Source organism: Colletotrichum graminicola (assembly GCF_000149035.1).
Source record: "Colletotrichum graminicola M1.001 genomic scaffold supercont1.31, whole genome shotgun sequence".
NCBI lineage: Eukaryota > Fungi > Ascomycota > Sordariomycetes > Glomerellales > Glomerellaceae > Colletotrichum > Colletotrichum graminicola.
In genome coordinates, this window is record NW_007361035.1 from 288082 (window position 1) to 306659 (window position 18578).

The 18578-nt window shown below is 54.6% G+C and overlaps 7 protein-coding genes across 7 annotated transcripts; 4 read left to right on the forward strand and 3 right to left on the reverse strand.

The window, feature by feature from the left end:
* Window positions 1-275: 275 nt before the first annotated feature.
* GLRG_07472 (UBA/TS-N domain-containing protein) lies at window positions 276-1430 on the forward strand (the record flags this gene model as incomplete). The annotated part of the gene is made up of 3 exons (XM_008098157.1): window positions 276-360; window positions 424-649; window positions 791-1430. 3 exons carry the CDS (start codon window positions 276-278, stop codon window positions 1428-1430), a joined length of 951 nt encoding a protein of 316 aa, XP_008096348.1.
* An 891-nt stretch (window positions 1431-2321) lies between these two features.
* On the reverse strand, window positions 2322-2876 carry GLRG_07473 (60s Acidic ribosomal protein; the record flags this gene model as incomplete). The annotated part of the gene is made up of 4 exons (XM_008098158.1): window positions 2322-2368; window positions 2425-2563; window positions 2630-2707; window positions 2808-2876. 4 exons carry the CDS (start codon window positions 2874-2876, stop codon window positions 2322-2324), a joined length of 333 nt encoding a protein of 110 aa, XP_008096349.1.
* An 815-nt stretch (window positions 2877-3691) lies between these two features.
* GLRG_07474 (uncharacterized protein) lies at window positions 3692-5272 on the forward strand (the record flags this gene model as incomplete). The annotated part of the gene is made up of 6 exons (XM_008098159.1): window positions 3692-3905; window positions 3959-4344; window positions 4394-4560; window positions 4611-4824; window positions 4875-5060; window positions 5117-5272. The coding sequence occupies 6 exons, from the start codon at window positions 3692-3694 to the stop codon at window positions 5270-5272; spliced, it is 1323 nt and encodes a 440-aa protein (XP_008096350.1).
* Window positions 5273-7215: 1943 nt separating this feature from the next.
* Window positions 7216-7713, forward strand: GLRG_07475 (uncharacterized protein; the record flags this gene model as incomplete). Its single annotated transcript, XM_008098160.1, has 1 exon — window positions 7216-7713. The coding sequence occupies one exon, from the start codon at window positions 7216-7218 to the stop codon at window positions 7711-7713; it is 498 nt and encodes a 165-aa protein (XP_008096351.1).
* A 421-nt stretch (window positions 7714-8134) lies between these two features.
* GLRG_07476 (AMP-binding enzyme) lies at window positions 8135-9846 on the reverse strand (the record flags this gene model as incomplete). The annotated part of the gene is made up of 4 exons (XM_008098161.1): window positions 8135-8239; window positions 8290-9158; window positions 9212-9248; window positions 9304-9846. The coding sequence occupies 4 exons, from the start codon at window positions 9844-9846 to the stop codon at window positions 8135-8137; spliced, it is 1554 nt and encodes a 517-aa protein (XP_008096352.1).
* An 893-nt stretch (window positions 9847-10739) lies between these two features.
* GLRG_07477 (G-patch domain-containing protein) lies at window positions 10740-12574 on the forward strand (the record flags this gene model as incomplete). The annotated part of the gene is made up of 5 exons (XM_008098162.1): window positions 10740-10923; window positions 10995-11477; window positions 11542-12233; window positions 12328-12411; window positions 12479-12574. 5 exons carry the CDS (start codon window positions 10740-10742, stop codon window positions 12572-12574), a joined length of 1539 nt encoding a protein of 512 aa, XP_008096353.1.
* A 705-nt stretch (window positions 12575-13279) lies between these two features.
* On the reverse strand, window positions 13280-14593 carry GLRG_07478 (uncharacterized protein; the record flags this gene model as incomplete). Its single annotated transcript, XM_008098163.1, has 3 exons — window positions 13280-13568; window positions 13619-14474; window positions 14539-14593. 3 exons carry the CDS (start codon window positions 14591-14593, stop codon window positions 13280-13282), a joined length of 1200 nt encoding a protein of 399 aa, XP_008096354.1.
* Between the last annotated feature and the right edge of the window lie 3985 nt (window positions 14594-18578).

Sequence of the window (18578 nt, forward strand, 5' to 3'; positions counted from 1 at the left end):
CCGTCCACAGTTCGGAGAAGGCACCTGCAGATGACGTCTCGCAAACGGAAACAGCGACTCAGACCAATGCTTCCCTCACATTCTGCGAATTTGGCTTCAATAAACCGACGCTTGTTCACAGACGCACCCGAATCCGATCGAACACATCGGAAATAAATACTCCAATACATATTATCCTTCAGCACGCGTACCACCTGTGCTCACGAGCTTGCTAGATCTTCGGTTTGCATCGACACTGCCTGCACCAGCAACCACCAACAACCCCACCACTGAAGATGGCCCAGTCCGATCTTGACCAGCTGCTCGACATGGGCTTCGAGAAGGCCCGAGCTGAGCTCGCAGTCAAGAAGACAGGCAACTGTTAGTCTTATTACATGACACCAATCGCTTTTCTGAAAACAGCTTCATTGATAACCCTCACAGTGAACGGAGCTCTTGAGTGGCTTGAGGCGAACCAGGACAAGCCTCTCGATGAACTTACTGCCGCTGCCAACGCCGCCGCCAAGGACGACGAGGATGACGACGCAGGCGAGGTCCAGGCCAATATCGATGCTCTTGAGAGCGGCGCCACCGCAAAGTCGCTTGTTTGCAACGAGTGTGGCAAGCGCTTCAGATCGCAGGATACTGCCTCCTACCATGCGACGAAGACGTAGGTTCTCCCGTTCTACCCTTGTCGTTATCGCCCTCTGTATACTCTCCCCCAAACCTATTTCTAGCTTCGTGGCATCTCTCAGTGACTATAGACGGGTTCACTTGCTTCATTCTAGGCTTATGCACTGACATATAATAGGGACCATACCGATTTCTCGGAGTCAACGGAGGAGATCGCTCCCTTGACTGACGACCAGAAGAAGGCTAAGCTCGCCGAGCTGCGCGAGCAACTCAAGGAGAAAAAGGCGAAACAGGCCGTTCTGGACAAGGAAGAGGCCAGGCGCAACGAGAAAATTCGCATGAAAGCGACCAAGGAAACCCAAGAAGCCAAGGAAGAGTTGCAGCGTAAGGAGCAGCTGAAAGAGGTAGCCAGGAAGCGCCAGGAGAAGCAGGATGATCTAGAGGCGAAGCGCCGCATCAAGGCTAAGATCGAGGCCGACAAGGAGGAGCGTCGCCGCAAGGCAGAGGAGACCAAGGCAGCAAGAGAAGGCAGAGCCCCCGAGTCTGGTCCCGTCGCCGCACCCTCCATACCGAAGGCTACCGCAAACCATAACGAGGCTCGCTTGAGGTTGCAGACGTCGGGCGGTAACGTCATGAAGACTCTTCCCTCCGAGACTACCCTCTTCGAAGTAGCCCAGATGCTCCAGTCCGAGAATGGCTTGGAGGTTACGAGCTTCTCAACCACGTTCCCCAGGAAGACGTTTGAGGGTCACATGGATTTGAGCAAGACTCTGAAGGAGGCTGGCCTTACTCCTAGCGCCGTTCTCATCGTCAAATGAGTGCGTCGTTTGTAAATAACGACCAGGAAGTAAAGGGCTGCATGGACTGGCGTTGGGAATGTAGAAACTAGAAGAAAAGACGTGGCAGTGGCAGCGCGTCATGAGGATCAAGAATCGACATGAGCTTCAAATTTGGCCCGCGAGATTGACATTCGTGCCTAGCAATGTCATCCCTCGTAGATCCGAGTCTGGTTGCTCCTTGTATGGCGAGGATCAATAATATTGCGAAGACGCAATGATTGGGCCTTGTTGGGATTCCGCATTGAACAAGCCCCATTTGATTGGCAAATGCGACTTGTCCTGACCTAGGGCAACCGCTTAAGTCGGAGCGCGGAGGATAAGCTCTTAGGCGGTCTTGACTCGAAGCAGATATACATGAATGCGTTGATCCAAACATCATGACTCAAATCGAATCACGTCGTGCTTGGACCCGACTATAGATCCCTCACTCAAGGTGGTCTGCATTCATAGACGCGAATGCTATCGCGATGACATAGGAATCGTGCCAAACATTGATACCGGCGATGTTGCGAGATCAGGAACCAAGAGTGATCACGAGTCACGACGGGCAAGGCACCGAGTGTTGAATCATAAGCCATTCATGCTCGAGCTAAGCTGGTGTATCATGTCGACGTACGCGACTCCCTCTGTCAAAAGGCGCCGCGCGTATGTCCCGGTATGTTCAAAGCATGCCAAATTCCACTTTCATTTTTTGAGGATGTCCAGTGAACTCCGCGTAGAGAGCGTCTTCACATTATCGTATGAGAGCTACTCTGTCCAGGCAGCAGGATATCGTGCCTCCACCCAATCCTTTATGATCGCGCGAATCGTAGAACCCCCGGATCCATGCAGTTGAAGTTACAAAGGGAAGGAAAACGTCGAAGAAATCGCTTAGTCGAAGAGACCGAATCCCATGTCGTCGTCGGACTCCTCCTTCTCTGTGGCCGGGTGTTAGTATACAGCGTACCTGGTTGAGGATTGGATCGAAACATACCCTCCTCCTTCGGCGCCTCCTCAGCGGCAGCCTCGGCGGCACCGCCAGCGGCGGCAGCACCACCGGCAGCGGGGGCGGCAGCGCCACCACCAGAGCCGACGTTAGAGAGCAGGTCCTTGACGTCCTTGCCCTCAAGAGCCTGTTTTTCCTCAAATCAGCCTTCCAAGTTTCTCGTCGGTCGGTAGGAAGAGTTGTCGTGTCGTACCTTGGCGAACAGAGAGGTCCAGATGGGCTCGACGTCCTCGATCTTGGCAGCCTTGATCAGGGTCTGGAGCTTGTCGGCCTAGTAAACACCACCACCGTTAGTCTTCGTTCGCGTCGGAATATATTTGGTCTTGTGTCATTTTTCGCAGCGGGGTTTGTGTGTTTTCGGGGCGACGCACAGTGATCTCGACGCCATCATCGGCGAGGATGAGGGCCGCGTAGGAAGAAGCGAGCTCGGCGGTCGACATTGTGACTGATTTGGAGGGGGGTGTTTGCGACTGCAGGTTAACTTCGCGGATGGTGAGTGTGATTGACGAAGGAGCAGTCAATATGGTATCGCGAAATCATTCCACGGTCGAAATTTGGCAGGGCTTTCAAGACCTAATTTTGCAGTCGGCGCTTTTTCGGTTAAAGTAAGTGCCTTTCCGATGGACCCGTTCTGCGATATCTTTGATTGGTCGAGGGCGCGAACCAATAGGATGGGAGATCGACGGCCTGGGCTGCTGAACTTGCCAGGGCTGTCAGGCTCCCCGCTGCCGTCGGTGTCACTTGTGTCATGCCCCACATCGATACCTCCATTTGTCTCTCCAGTGTTAGGCGTGGCAGCACCAGTTCATCACCCCCACCTTTTACTTCTCACAAGCAGCTGCAGTTGACGTGCACCATTCCATTGGATTCCGGACCAGCTGGGTTAACTTACAACCGCGTGCATCATCGCATTTGCACCACTCACCTTATTACATACTTGGCACGCATACATACTTGGGGGCACCGCGGCCAACAGATTTTGTCACAGACGTCTTAGCAATATAATTCCTCCTTACTCAACTGCCCCCGGCGCAGCAGGAAGACGAGCGGACACTCGGACTGACCTGGGATTCTTAGCCCCGCCATCGTGCTTCGTTGAATGTTGGAGCATTGGCAGACCTACAAGGTACTGACATACAGCGCAAGAGGTGCATGCCTTTGGCCATCCATGATCGCGAACAGCCGGCAGCTATCCTTATTCCCACTCTACAACCCTCTCAGCAATCAACGCCCGTCGTAAATTCCGTCACGCATTATGGATACTCCTACATGCCCCCCACCGCGAGACGACCGCGAGAAGGAGATTCTGGACAAGCTGGTTGCGATCCGCGACAGTCTGCAACTGCTGAAGCAGGATCGGACGACGTACATTCGCAGTCAAGATGTCCTACCGCTGTACGATGATACCATCGAGCAGGTCCGCCAGCTCAACGAGTTCCGATCGTCTGATCGAAGAGAGGAGAACAGAGGTATTCCACTATCGCCGCGGCTGTGCGGGGTCAACGGCTAATCCGCACTACAGTGGACAGAGTATTAGAGAGCTGTTTCCAGCTTTTGTCGCTCTTCTTCATGACGATCGGTCGAAACAACGAAGCCCCGGCCGCCTATGCGTTGACGTCCACCATCAAGAGACTCCTGGATCACCTTACCGAAGTCAACCTGTACTCTGCTAAAGACCTCGAGAGCCTGTCGCACACCCTCAGCAAGCTGGCGCATAACGTCAAGTCCACCGAAAATGAATACTCGCCATACCTCATTACTCTACTATCAAATAGACTAGAGCTTTGTGAACAGTCTCTGGCCAATCTAAAAAAGCGCCTGGAGCGTCTCGAGGATCCCCTTCCGAAGACGTACGAGAAGCTGATTTCTATCCTGAGATCCATTTCTCTGGCAAACACACGGGCCAAGGTAGGTTTGTTGTTTCAAAGCATACGATTGTGCGTCTAACGCCGTTCAGTTCTCGTCGTCAGAGGTTCAGAAGCTGCGATCCCAATTACTAGAGATAGACCAACAGAACAAGGAGGGCAAGTTCATGACTACGGACGGACGTGTCCCTGCTGGAAGTGAAGAGGTGGCTGCATTACTGGAGAAATGCCTGCAATGGTCCGACGTTGTGCTTGAGAGGTATGACTTCGATCCTTCATTCGGAAGCACGCTGCTAAGTTTGTCTCTAGAAAAGGAGTGATCCCTGAATCATTCCGGCCGATATACGACGTTCTTTTCCGCATCCGTAACGAGCTCGAGAAGCTCTCTATTACGAAAGCGTGGTCTCTACGTGAGGCAGACCTCTACGACTTCCAGAGGCAGTTGGACAAGATCGACGAAAGCAGAGTGAACGGCAATTGGCTGGACGAGGACGGTAAACCTGCTGAGCTCTATGTCCAGCGTGTGAGTAATTACTCCGATTCATGCCGGATTCTAGCTGACACTGTGGGCAGACGCTTCTTTACCTCATCAGGAGAAGCTACGCCTATATCTACTCGCTCATGATCTCCTCAGAACCCGTGTCTGAGGCCCTGTTACCGATTTACAACCAGCTACAAACGCTCAAGAGATGCTTGATCGAGGTCAAGAACAGCGGTGGTGTCCAGTCTGTCAGGGAACTGTACCCCTACAGTATGAAGGTATGGATCTCTAATCTAGAACTTTACCCAAGAGTTGAGATTGATATGTATAACAGCTTCACTCGATCGACAACATGCGCCAAGACGGAAAGTTCATGGTCAACAACGATATTCCCGAAGGGCAGGGCAGTGTTAGCGAGCTTCTCGCCGAGTGTTTTGACCTCAACTATGAACTCAGGGTTGCTGTTGAAGAGCAAGCTGGGGCAGAATGATGGGCGGCGACTTTGATTTTTTGGGGCGTAAGTGGACTAGCAGTTGTATCGGGTCGGTCTTGGGTTCTCTTACTGGCCACTGGGACTGTCAGGATGACAGTCTAATGGGAAAGGTTAAACGGAACAATGCAAACTCGGGTGTATTCGAAATGGACCAATGACATGATTTCTCGACTCGGGGAGCGTGAGCTCGAGCTTCGGCAAGATATGGGATGGCACTTCAATCGATAGTAGTGCAATATGCCCCGACGTTCCATCCCGACTTGAGGTTTCCTCAAAGTTCATCAGGACTTCGGATGCTTCAGTACGAGTACATTGTATCACCTACAGAGTCACATTTCGATTCCGTCGAAATGCTGGGCGTCATTCTCCACAAAACCGTCCTTTTTAGCACCTTATGTGTTCCTCCTTTGCCCTCGGCCGCTCACCTATGACGACGCGCCCGTGAATTATCGAGGTTGCGAGGGTTGTCGGTCGGGCAAGTTGCGCATGGAAGGGCCGTTCATCCTCCTGACGCCAGACGCCAGATTCTCTGGACGGCTCTGCGCCATTGATTCGGCGTGCCATTGATGAGCATGAGCATCTGGCTGAGGTGTATGGAGAACCCCGAGCCGAGCGGACGAACTGCGAAACGCGTTGCGAGGGGAACTGGGCTTATTGTGCCTGGTTACGGGCCATTGTTGCCAGTTGAAGACGGTGGCTATGGTGCGGTTTCCAGAGGGAGGTGGGAAGCCGGAGCTGCTCTCCATGACGGATTGCAGAGCTAGCCGCCTGGCTCTTCTTGCCTCCCCTACCAGCTGTAAGATATGATAAGGACAAGGCAGGCTGGCAGTTAAACTACAGTACAGCGACGAACACCACTATCAGACAAGCAGTACAGGGTCTCCTCTTGCTAATCTAGAAGTGCTCTTAATGACAGCCAACGGCGTTCTAGACTTGAGGCAAGAAAACATCAGCTCAAGTTGCTTGCTCTGCATAAGAAGAAGGGAAAGTATTCAAAAGGAGATGCCCGTTTACGCCTCAATGTTCGGCATTTACATATACACAAGAAATCAAAGACAAGTTACCAGCCCACTACCGTGTTGTTGAGTCACCCGGTCCCATCTGCCCGTTACAACCGGCATCGAAAAGAAAAAAAGCCCCAGAACCGAGCTTCCATCAGCCCCGGACCCCCCGGCTAAAGCGCCAATACTGCATGAACCGACGGCGGGGCCCCCGCTCCCCCCCCCCCCGATGGCTACAGTCGGCTCATGAAGCGATCACGCACCTTCGCGCTTTTGAGCTCAAATCCGAAGCTCCTCTTGCGCGGAAACCGAGCAGCTGCCCCTCCCCTGTATGATGCCATCACACAGGACACCCCTGCCGCCACTGTTGGCCCAACAAACCTTCGCCGGTCATCGGACTAGCCGAGCCTGATCCCAAGAAGACCAGAGCGGAGCCATACCAAGCTCTGCCAGTAGGTACGTAGTGTGTGTATGTTTGTACGCAGAGCTGGCTTACACAGCTCCGAGGAAGGGCGAAGCCGTAGCGGCGACGACGAGGAAGCTCCATCAATGACCGTATCTAATGACTTTTAGTATCAGTCATAGAATCACTCATCAAATTGCGTGAGCCTTTATCTTCTTCTTCTTTTCCCTGATACATAAGGAATCAGGAACGGCTTAAGAAACAGAGACTGCCCGTGATCTTACTTATATTATCGTCCCATTTACCGATCACGAGATTATCCCTTGCATCATTCATACACGATTGGCACATCAGCTTCGGCGACCGAGGTTTCACACCTGCATACTACGCATTCAAGCACACTGAATCTCGGCTCATATATAGTCACTCCCACAATCGCTTCGCAAGAATTTCACAACAATCTCACCAGATACCGACCATCAATACACACTCACACGCACACACTTTACAGCCAGAAGCCAATGGCAATCAAATCAATGTCCCCTACAGAAGAATCCGCGCACAAGCGCAACGCCTCGGCCACCAGCGCCGTCCAGACTACCCCGCCTCCCGCGAAGCGCTCCTCCGTCACCGCCCTCCCGCCCGCCCGCCGAGAGTTTCCGCACGCCGTTGCCCTTGTCCTCTACCGCGACGGCGGCGACGGCGACGCCTCGACGACCACTGTCCTAGGCGCCTACGCCGGCCTTGCGGACGCCAACGCCGAGGTGCATAAGCTGGCGCGGGAACAGGGTGTCGAGGCCGCCGGCAAGGACGCCGGGAGCGACGTCACCCCCGCGAGGTGGGACGCCCCCGACGGCGCCTCGTGCTGGGTTGAGATGCACGCCGTCAAGCCCAAGAGCCTCTTGCCAAAGACTGCGTCGGCCGGCGGGTCCTCGCCGACAGGGCAACAGCCGCCTAAGAAGCTGTATGATGCCGAGGAGGGAGAGGACCCGGACCTGGATGACGACCAGGACGAGGGCGGACACTACGACTAGTGGGTGGGGGGTGTATTTGATGCCGTTCGGCTTCGGGCGGGAACGAGAATTCGTTTCAATTAGCGTCTGGGAAGTAAACCCCCATGGCGCTGCGGGTTTGGTAGGCGCAAGGATTGGGCAGACGGATGAGTCGTTGAGCGGGATGGAAGATTCATGACTCAGCCTGTGGGCTCGACATACGCGGCTTTGCTTGATGACTTTCGCGAGACAATGTCTCGACTCACTGTATATATCCCAGATACGATGGACAGCGTTTATGGATATTGGAAATTTCTCTATTCTATTCCTTGGTATCTAACAAGTCTCTCTCTTCTCTCGTTGTAATATGATCCATTCTTCTGGGAAACCTACGAACACTTTACATTCTCTTACAACCATTAAAGGAGAATAGATCTAGTCTGGCATGGAACCAAGATGATATTTACAACTTTGCCTTGGGTGCCTCTTGCTGCTGCATCTTCTCGGCAACAATGCGGCGCTGGATCTTGCCAGTGGCCGTCTTGGGCATATTCTCGGTGAAGTAAATCTGAAGCCCTTGGTTAGTATATATCACAACACAAACAAGGTAACACTCACCTTCTTGGGAACCTTGAACTTGGCTAGCTTCTCCGATACCCATTTCTTCAAGTCTTCGGCTTTTAGCTGCTGTCCGGGCTTGAGCACGACAGCCACACCAATGTCCTGGCCATACATGTCGTCAGGAATGGCGAAGCTGACGGCTTCGGATACGGCTGGGTTACGTGTGAGGACATTGTCAAGCTCGATGGGGCTGATCTTCTCGCCACCCTTGTTGATGAGCTCCTTGATGCGGCCCGTGATAACGATGTAGCCGTCCTCATCCTTCTTGCCCTGGTCGCCTGTGCGGAAGAAACCGCTCTTGGTGTAGGACGAGGCGTTAGCGCTCTCATTGTTGAGATAGCCCTTGGTAACGTTTTCACCACGGATACAGATCTCGCCCTCCTGACCCTGCGCAAGCTCGTTGCCCGCCTCGTCGAGGATGCGTACGTCGACACCCTGGCCGAGGCCCACGGTGCCGGGCTTGCGCTTGGCGGGGGGGAGGGGGTTAGATGTCATCTGGTGGGCGGCCTCGGTCATGGCATAGGCCTCCAGGACAGGGGCCTTGTACGTCTCCTCGAGCTGGTGGAAGACGGTGGGCGATAGCGGAGAGGAGCAGGAGCGAATGAAGCGGATGTTGGGCAAGGGGTTGGGAGTCGGGTTCTTGAGAAGAATCTGGTGGATGGTGGGGACGGCGGTGTACCAGTTGGCCTTGTGGGTGATGAAGTCTCCCCAGAACTCAGTGGCGGAGAACTTGGACGGGACGACCATGGAGCCACCGCAAGCCAGGGGCGCGAGGAGACCGCAAAGAAGGCCATGAACGTGGAAAAGGGGCATGACCAGCATGGTGCGGTCCTTGTCCGTCAGCAGATATGTGTTCTGGATATTCTCTAGGGGCCTTGTCAGCTTTGTGATTATAATAATGATTAAGATTCGAACTTACTCATCGTTCTGGTCAGGTTGCGGTGCGTCAGAGGCACCTAGGCTGTCTTAGCTTATCAAGTTCTTGAAGTTCAGTTCGCAAGTATCCCTTACAACTTTGGGCCTGGAGGTGGTTCCGCTAGTGTGCAGCACCAACGCAACGTCGTCCGCTTCGGCCTTCAACACCTTCTCACGACCTTTGTCCTTGAGCTGGCCGAGGTCCTTAACATCCAACGTGACCTCTTTCTTGGACTCATCCCAGTACGTCTCGGCGACGGCAGCATTGAACTTCTTGGCGGCCTTGACAGCGGGAGCACCAGCAGCATATGCGCCCTTGGGAACCAAAACAATGGCAGACTTGACATCTTGAATGTAGAACTCAAACTCGTCTTGCTTGTAGGCCGGGTTCAGCGGGGCGGCAATGCCACGCTGCCATGAGGCGGCCAAGAATGATACGATGAACTCATACGAGTTGACGGTCGCAATGGATACGGGCGAACCGCGGGTGATGCCGATGTTTGCCAGTTTCTGCTGGAAGGCCGAGGTCTCCTTGACCAGGTCGCCGTAGGAGACGGTGAGAGCGCTGGGCTTGGACGGCACGATAATGGCCGTCGAGTTGGCCGGGCCGTTAATGGCGGTTTGGAGAGTCAAAGCCATGTTTGCGCACACTCTTGCACGTCTCACACTCTCTTAAGGGCGGGACGTGGCTCAATACGTACGTCTGGAGGTAGAGGGCACTTGAGAAGAGGCGACGACCAGCGACTTCGGGCAAATGGGTTGTGAGATGAGGCGAAGTGAGGTAATGCCGGATCGGATGAACTGGTCTAAAGCCACAGCCAGGGAAAAGGAATTAGAATTGCAGCAAGCAATCCTTCAAGGAGGTTATACAGTCGGTCCGTTCAACGGTGTAATCAACAAGTCAATATTACAAGACGATGTTGGAGGACAAGTAAGAAGAAGTTGAGGCACTAACGGCCGATTGATAGGGAAACCTGACTGGGACAATGATGTGCTCGGGACCAGCCCAGTCTGGGACAAGCCGGATTACCCCCGGTCGCCCTTTCTGTCCACTGAATCACGTCCACTTATTGACCCATCCTCCAGCACAATGCCCAGATCAGTGGATGGCTCTTCTCCGTGGAAACGTGGAAAAATACACTTGAGCGGCGGGCTGGGTGCTGTGCCGGAACATGCAGGGGTGGGCTTCCAGTGGACCAAGTGCCCCAAATGCCCCCCTGATCAAGGGTTACCAAAGGCGCTGAAACCCAGGTACGCTGGCAGGCTGGCAAGAACGGCCGTACAAGCAAAGTGGTGGCTGTAGCGTTTCCCGTCTCCAGGTGGAGCAGCGAGTGGGCAGGGGCCACAGCTCTGCAGCTTCAACTTCGATAGCACCCAGGCTGAGAGGACATTACTTGTTTCTTTGCGACATCTCAAGGATTCGCTCCCCGTTTTCGCCCGCCGCGAGCCACGTCCCAGAAACCGAACGATTAGAGCTCCGTCTGCCGGATTAAGCTCAGAATATTACTCCGTCGCCTCGAACCCAAGGTTCAATGCCAGCGCCGCCCCCTCCACCTCCGCCGGCGCGAGGCGGCCTGTCCCTTTACGCGAACCTCCTCGACCCGGCCGCCGACTCCTCCCCGGCCACCATTTCGAGCGCGCCAGTCCGCTACAATCAGGATGGCACCGTCGCCGACGCAAAAGATGAGGTGGCAGCGAAGAAGCTCATAGACCCATGTAACTCACCACCCTCTTAAGCTCCTTGTTCTCGTTCGCCTACAGAAAGCTTACACCTCGTCCCTGTTCAGCCCTTCGCTTCCAGCCCATCCGCAGGCCGCAGGCCAAAACGGCAAAACCAAAGCCGTCCTTCCCCAAAAAAATCCCCGGCGCGAACGCCTCAGCAACAGTAGCGACTGCGACAACACCGTCGTCCGCCTCCGCGCCCTCTGTAGCGGCCCCGCAACAGCCCCCGCCGCCAAAGAGCACCCTCGCCGACTGGGCTGTCACCGAAGAGGACGAGTGGCGGTACACGGCGAACGCGGGCGGCGATAAGTCCCACCAGCGCGGCGGTCGTCGGAAGAAGAAGAAGAAGGGACACAACGACCAGCCCGCCGAGACGAACTGGGACGACATCTACGACCCGACCAAGCCCACAAACGTCGAGGAGTACCTCCGTAGCGATGAGCGCATCCGCGAGGTGCAGGAGTGGAAGAGGCTGCTCTACCGTCACCGGAAACGCAGGAGCTCGAGTGAAGACAGCGAAGACGAGCCCGCCCGAAGGCCGGCAATGAGTATGCTTCTCCAAGATGTTATACATGCGTGCTCGCAGACAAACCGTGACTTACACCGTGCCAGACCAGTTCGCGCCGCCGCCCGAATACTCCTTCGTCCCTCCGCCCCCGGCCTCCCCACCACTGGCTTCCGCAGCATCGGATGCGGACGACACAACCGGAGACGACACCTACGCCCGCCGTCTAGGCCTCTCCGGAGCAGCACCGCCACCTCCCACCGACGCTAGCCTTCCTCCTCCGCCGCCCCCGCCGGACGCGGCAACCATATCCCGCGCCCCCGTTCGCTACATCCCTTCTACAGAACCGAAAATGGTAGCAGAAGAAGGCTCCGACCGAGACTCCTCTCCTCCGGCCCTGGGCCTCGGCGCCACCCCCGCCGCCGCCGATGACGAGCCGCCGGCCCCGCGCTCCTCCCGCCCAGGCCAAGCCGGCTTCGCCCAGCGCCTCATGAGCAAGTACGGCTGGACAAAGGGCTCGGGTCTCGGCGTCGACGAGTCCGGCATCGTTAACCCGCTGCGGGTGCAGGTCGAGAAGCGTAAGAAGAGATCTGATGCCGAAGGTGGCGGCTGGGCCGAGCCCGCAAACCGCGCCAAGATCCTTGGCGGAAGGCGCAAGAACGACGGCGAGGGAGGCAAGTTCGGCGGGCCCATGAGCGAGGTCATTGTGTTGCAGCAGATGCTGGACAACATGGAGGACTTACAGGGTGAAATTGCGAACGGCCTGGGGCAGGAGATTGGGGAAGAGTGTGGCGAAAAGGTACGTTTGGCTTCCCTTCCACCTAGCTTAGCTCCCCATCCCGATGCAGCTTCGGAATACGACAACTTGGACGCTTACCACATCCTGCGGGCAGTACGGTCGAGTAGAGCGCTTGTACATCGACGTTGAGAACCGCCAGGTCTTCATCAGGTTTACGGACCAGGTTTCGGCGCTTCGTGTAAGTTCTCCCCGCCCATCTGAGCTTGGCGTATATACGCAAGGCTGACTGATGTCACTCTGAACAGGCTGTCAACGAACTGGATGGACGAGTATTCAACGGCAATACCGTGGTGCCCAAGTTCTATGACACAGAAAAGTTCGAGAGGGGGGTCTACAGATAATATAGTTGCAGCGTCAAAATCGATTCTTCAACTGAACCGTACACTGCCTGATTTGTAACGTCAACAGTATTCCCAACGCGGCTGGAGTTGCAATGACGATTTGGCATTACACTTACTATTGACATTCCAAACCTTGTACTTTTCATGCATCGACACAGTTCACAGGGACAAATAATCATGGACACATAAAAAATAAAAAGGTATAAACATCATGTATCTTCAATACACACAACAGCCCTCCCTCTCTATCCTCGTTGCCTGATGCCCCCGCTACCCTGCCAATCTTACACGGTCGCCAGATATCTTCCATCCCACTGCCCGCGCATAGCCACCTATCATCCAAGCTCCTGCCATGCCGCTCGGCCAACCCTGTTCCCAAAATAGTCCAGGCGGGATGATATTTTGCGCGACATGGACGGGGCCAAGCGATCCAGCGGCGACAAAGCGACGCGTCGGCCTGTAGTTGCTTTTGATTCGTCACGCAAAAGGAAGCGAAAAGTTGACTAGGGTCCGGTACATCTCAACCCATCGCCGAGTATTAAATCTAGAGGTCTTCCCATACGTAGGAGATTCCCAGTCTAGGGAAAGTGTGGGGTTTGTGTCGCAAGCTGTAGTAACAGGATTGCAGTAAGGAAATTGCGCAAGCAGTGAAAAGTGTATGGAGAACGCCATTATCCGAGCCTGTTATTTGGAGATGTCCGTCCTTTACAACAGCTGAGCGAAGCCGAAGAGGAGCGCGGCGCCGAGGATGGCAGTGTTGACAGAGACCATGCCGGCAGCACCGTCAGCGCCATTGCCGTTCTTGGAGCCACCAGCGTTGCCGCCGCTGGAATTGCCATCCTCGTTAGCCTTCGTGTTGTTCGAGCGGCACTTGTAGTCACCCTGGATCTGGCGGCCCTTCATCTTGTTGAAGACATCGCACGAGGTGTCGATATCGCCAGTGGACTGAGTGTCGAAGGCACCCTTCACATCGTCGAGGGCGGGGAGCGCAACACTGTGCAATTGTCAGATGATTTACTCAAGCATGCTGGTCGAAATACTTACTCGGTGAAGTTACCGCGGAGCAGGACAGCACCACCAATCTGCTTGAGCTCGGGAAGACCGTCGATCTTGGCGAGCAGAGTGTTGTTCTGGATAGTGAGACCACCTCCGGTCTTGGTAAGGAGGGGCAAAGACAGGTTGGTGAGCTCGACGTTGTTGATGAAGGAGACATCACCGTCGGTCGTCTGGGTCAAGTTGGGGGCAATGAACTCGGTGAAGGTGTTCTTGTCGAACTTGATGGAACCGTTGACGACTGCGAGGGAGTCCATCTGGACCTTGGCGGCATCAGCAATGATGATTTCACCAGCCCAGACGAGGTTAGGGAGAGTGATGCCCAGATCAGGGCCGTTGGAGTTGATCTCAATGGTCTTGGTGGCGTTGGCCAACTGGTTGCTGTAAGAAACGAGCTGGTTGTTGTTGTTGATGCGGAGGGAGTCGACGGAGGCGACGTTCAGACCGTCCAAGCTCTTGAGGAAGGTGTCGCTGATGAGAATGTCGTTAACCTTAGTGACACCGGCGGTACCGAAGACAAGGTTGCCGAGAGCGGGCAGAGTGACCCAGTTGATGGAGCCGACAGTCGTGAGCGAGGTGAACGCCAGGTTGGAGAGGACAGTCAGGCCTTGCAACTGGAAGGTACCCTCGACGGAGGCGAGGGTAGAGCTGCTGAGACCAACGAGCTGGGTGACGTTGGTGACAATCAGGTCGCCCTTGATGGTCTTGGGGCCGTTGATGTCAATGTTGCCGGTGATGTCCTCGGCGATCTTGACGGCGCCGTTAATGGTGCCGCAGGGGATGTTGGTGGCCATGGCGGCATCGGTAATGGTGACGGTAGCCGAAGAGCAAATGTTGGCGCTCTGGGCTGTGAAGCACGTATCGTGGTCAGTTTGACTCTTCACAAAAAACAGATGGGAAGGGATACCTACCAGACACAACGCCAGCACCGAGGGCCACGAGGGCGGGGATAACCTTGGAGTACATTGTGATTGATTTGGACGCTGTGATGTCCAGGTCAGCAGGCTTGTCAAGCAATAGTGGCTCGAGGTTTTGGGTCGTTGGAAGAATGATGGAAGTGTTGATTCGGGGTGATTCGAAGAAGAGCAAATGACTCCAGGTTGATAACGCTGAAGTTCTAAAGAGCGATGCAGTGCTCGAGTGAGGAAAGGCAAGGGGGTAACGGGGTCAATCCTGGGGGGCTCTGGATTTGGATACGGGGCCTCGGTGTTTCTTGTGCGTTCTGAGAAACCACGAGCGTCTCTTTCCGCCCGATTATCGACGATGGCAAGACAGCGACGATTGTCGGCGAGAGCTGAGGGCAACGACGGGAAGGGATTGGAATTGGGCACGGGGTAAGAGAAGGTTGAACATTGAGGAGAGGTAGGAGGCATTCCATAACGCGGCCAGCGATGGCTGAGGACTTCCTGCCGGGCATTGGCGGCCTCTTTCCCTCGCTGCTTCCATTTGTGCTTGGTGTCTTGTCTCGCTGCACGATGGCTACGTACCTTGATCCACGTGTGCTTGTTTGTTCTTGGTTCTTCTTCTCGTCCTTGTTGTTCTTCGGGAGGCAAGTAGAAGTCGTTACACTTGGATGGGTAGAGCGTTTTTGGGTATGGTGATGAACGAAAGACGGGAATAGAATGTCAAGACGAACAAGAAAACGAAGCTGTCACGGAAAGGGAAGAGGGAGAGAGAATGATCTGGGGAGAGTAATGGAGGGATGAGACTGGACTTTGTGTGGTGCGTTGGATGGCGTGGGCCAGCACTAAGAAGGGTAATCGAGGTAGCGGGAGGGGGGGTGTGGCTTGAAGGGGAAACACACTTTTGGGCCAGGGGAGGGAGTCTGGAAGAGAAGACCTGGGAGAACACAGGGGAGGACCCGAGAGGAAGGGGGGTCAAGGTAATCATTACGGTGTTATTCGTGGTGCATATTGCGGGTACGAAGCAGCCAAGACAGGGGCCACGGCCGGTGAGGGTGTGGACAATACTGGGACCAAGAGACACCAAGAACAGACGGGGCTGAACCGACCTCGAACCTGGTCTGGCTGGATTGGGCAGGGCACCCGGTCTTGAGGGAGAGCCGAAAGAGAGAGGCAAGGGAGCTGTAACGGTGTGGATGTGACGTGAAGGAGAGCAGTGCATTATTCAATCATCAACATCTCCTGGAAGTTCCCAGACGGCGCTGCCGCGTGTGTTAATGGTTTTTTTTTCTTTTTTCTTCCGTGGATGGTTTGCGACACTCTCCACAACGGTGGCAGCCCACGTCGGCCGTCGGTGTCGTAGGGCATTGAGTGGCAGGTACAAACACACGCAACTCTGCGCTTTTGAACCGCCAAAATCGTACCTGGTGTACGTGTACCCAGTGCCAAAGTACGTATTGGAAGTCGAGTTGATTCGATGCGAGTGGTGCACGGGATGTAGTGCAAGCCAGCTTCTGTTGAACATCCGCCACAAAAACAAACAGGCAGGCAAGCAGATAGACAACCGGGTACAGATAGTGGCACTGACATTGGCACTGGCAACTGGCAGATAAAGTCTGTGGTATTCTTTCGTCAGTGGGTTTCAAAGGAATGGACGTTGGCCATGTGTTCAGCCATCAACAAACACGCCTCACCAACCCCTTTTTCCACCACATTCTACATTGGACAGTACGTACCGCTCTATGCCGACACTGGGCCTGCCTCTTTTCCCTCTCTCTCCCTTTCTCGCCTTCGATATGGGGAACTCTATATGAAGAAATTGATGCATGAGGACGGAGCAACAGTCCGTAGTAGCATGTCTTTATTGGGCGGCTCATCAGAGTGACGATGGAAGCGCGATGGGCACAGCCGCGGAGACCCATTAGTCCAAGAAATACTCTGCAAATAACCCCTGCTTCCACCGGTCTGGCGAGATTTGAACGTCTGGGTTTTTGGCCTAGCTTCGCCCATCAGGAACCACTTTGGTGTAGTCCATCTCCTTCTTCGCACTAGTACAGGGGCAAGGGGGCGAGATGATAAGTGGGGTCCGCGATGAGAGTGGTGCGTTGTATCCCCAGCCCGGGTGTGTTTATAGCAGGGGGGTAGGCGGGAACGGAACACACACAGACACACACCGATCACTCACTTACTCACCAACTCAAGAGAGTAAACGCACATGCAAGCACAAACTTGCCCTTGATATCGCCGCTGACTTGCAAGAGTTGACATCTCCACTGCAATACTAAGTGCGCGATCAGACTGAGAACGGCTGTTAACCACCGTCGTGGGGGGGAGGGGCGCTACGGCCTTATCCGGACCGGTGGTTGGCGATCCAATCCTCTTTGTCAATCAAACAAGTTGGAAAATTCTGTCATAAAATAATGCGCTGGGCCGGCCAGTGCAAACCTTCCAGTTGTCGTACAAACGTTTCTAGTTAGTGTGCAGCAGTCGACCAGCAAAACAAAACAAAACAACAACAACAAACTTGCAATCCCCCCAGCTACATAGAACAATATGGGGTGGTCTGTACCTTACATACATTGCCGCTCTTTTCCCTACATAGTAAGGTCTGGCGGGCTCTCCAGTTATCCCGTACATGGCCCCTGCTAAGGTCAGACGCGCAAGAAACAGCCTGGTGCCCACTGCTGGCAGCCTGAGACCTTTCTCGACACTCCTAGGAACTTTGGAAGAGACTGATAGGGTCGGTAGCGCCTGAGGCTCCAGCCAGGGCTGCCCTTCTTGCCAAAGTGTCACACTTCATCGACTCCCAGTCCACAAGCAGCCCCCTTCCAAGTTCCAGCGCCAATCAAGACCGAGTCTCCCGAGCCAGGCCTTACTTGCCAATCAATTTGCGGTCCGACCTATTCTGGTTTTTGCCTGCACCCCACGCCGTGTCGGCGCGGATGCTCCGTTGACGCCCCAAAGGCCCCTCCCTTCCTCGTTGATCACATCTATCCAAAAAAAAAAAAAAAAAAAATTCTTCGAAAATTGCTGCCGAATGCACACCATTGAGGCCACTACGAATGCCGAGCGACATAAACACCAGTACGCTGTCCATCCACAAAATGTTTCATCTCGACAAGTAGTCTGTTGTTTGATCGAAGGAGTATGAAAACACTGTTCAAAATTCAGTTCTAGGACAGCAACACCGCTAAAGACTGTCGCTGTTCGATGACGCAGTTAGCTCGGCCATCCGAATGACGATGCGCACGTCCACGGCCTACTGCTCAGCGATTGCTACTGTCGACGGGAGGGGGGGAAGCAAGCTTTCAAAGGACCCAAAAACGTCGCCTGGTTCCATGGATAACCATCCGTTCGTGATTATCAATTCTTAGCGTGCAAGCCGCTGAGAGGAGAAGCTGGCTGTCTCTAGCGCGACGCGTCGTATAGGAGCTTCTAGCGGCAGGTCAATATGCATTCGGCGCTGCTATTCGTCCAATAGTTCGGATACTGTCGAGAGAGATTCATGTGGGATGGGGCCCGTCCATCATTCTGTGGCCCAACTGCACTAAGGCACGCATCGGCCCTGTCTGTCAATCCTATGTGCAGTACGGAGTACGGATACTCCGTATTGCTGCAGTGCGGTGGTAATGTGGTCTGGTGCATGGGACGGGGCACATGTCAGGGGCCAACGACGACAATATCTGGATACGACGGCAATCCACCCCCACCGTTACCACTACATATCCCGAATGATTTGACGGCTCGCAGTCGTGCATCGCTAGCCGCTTGTTGCACCAACGCTAAACCCCCACGAAGGAAGGACACGCCATCACCTATATATTCCAGCGAGGCCGGGTTGTCTTGTGGGAGGCGCCTGAGCCTACCTACGTCTCTTTGCCTCACACCGGTCCATTCGCGCTTGGTTTTCTGGAGCATCCCACGGGTTTTCTAGCAGCCCATGACTGACTGACTGCATCCTCAGTTCTGAGTGGCTGGGACTGAGACTTCCTCCCGGCCTAGGTCTGCCATGGTACCGTGCCGAGACAACGGTTGAGACTTGACTCGAT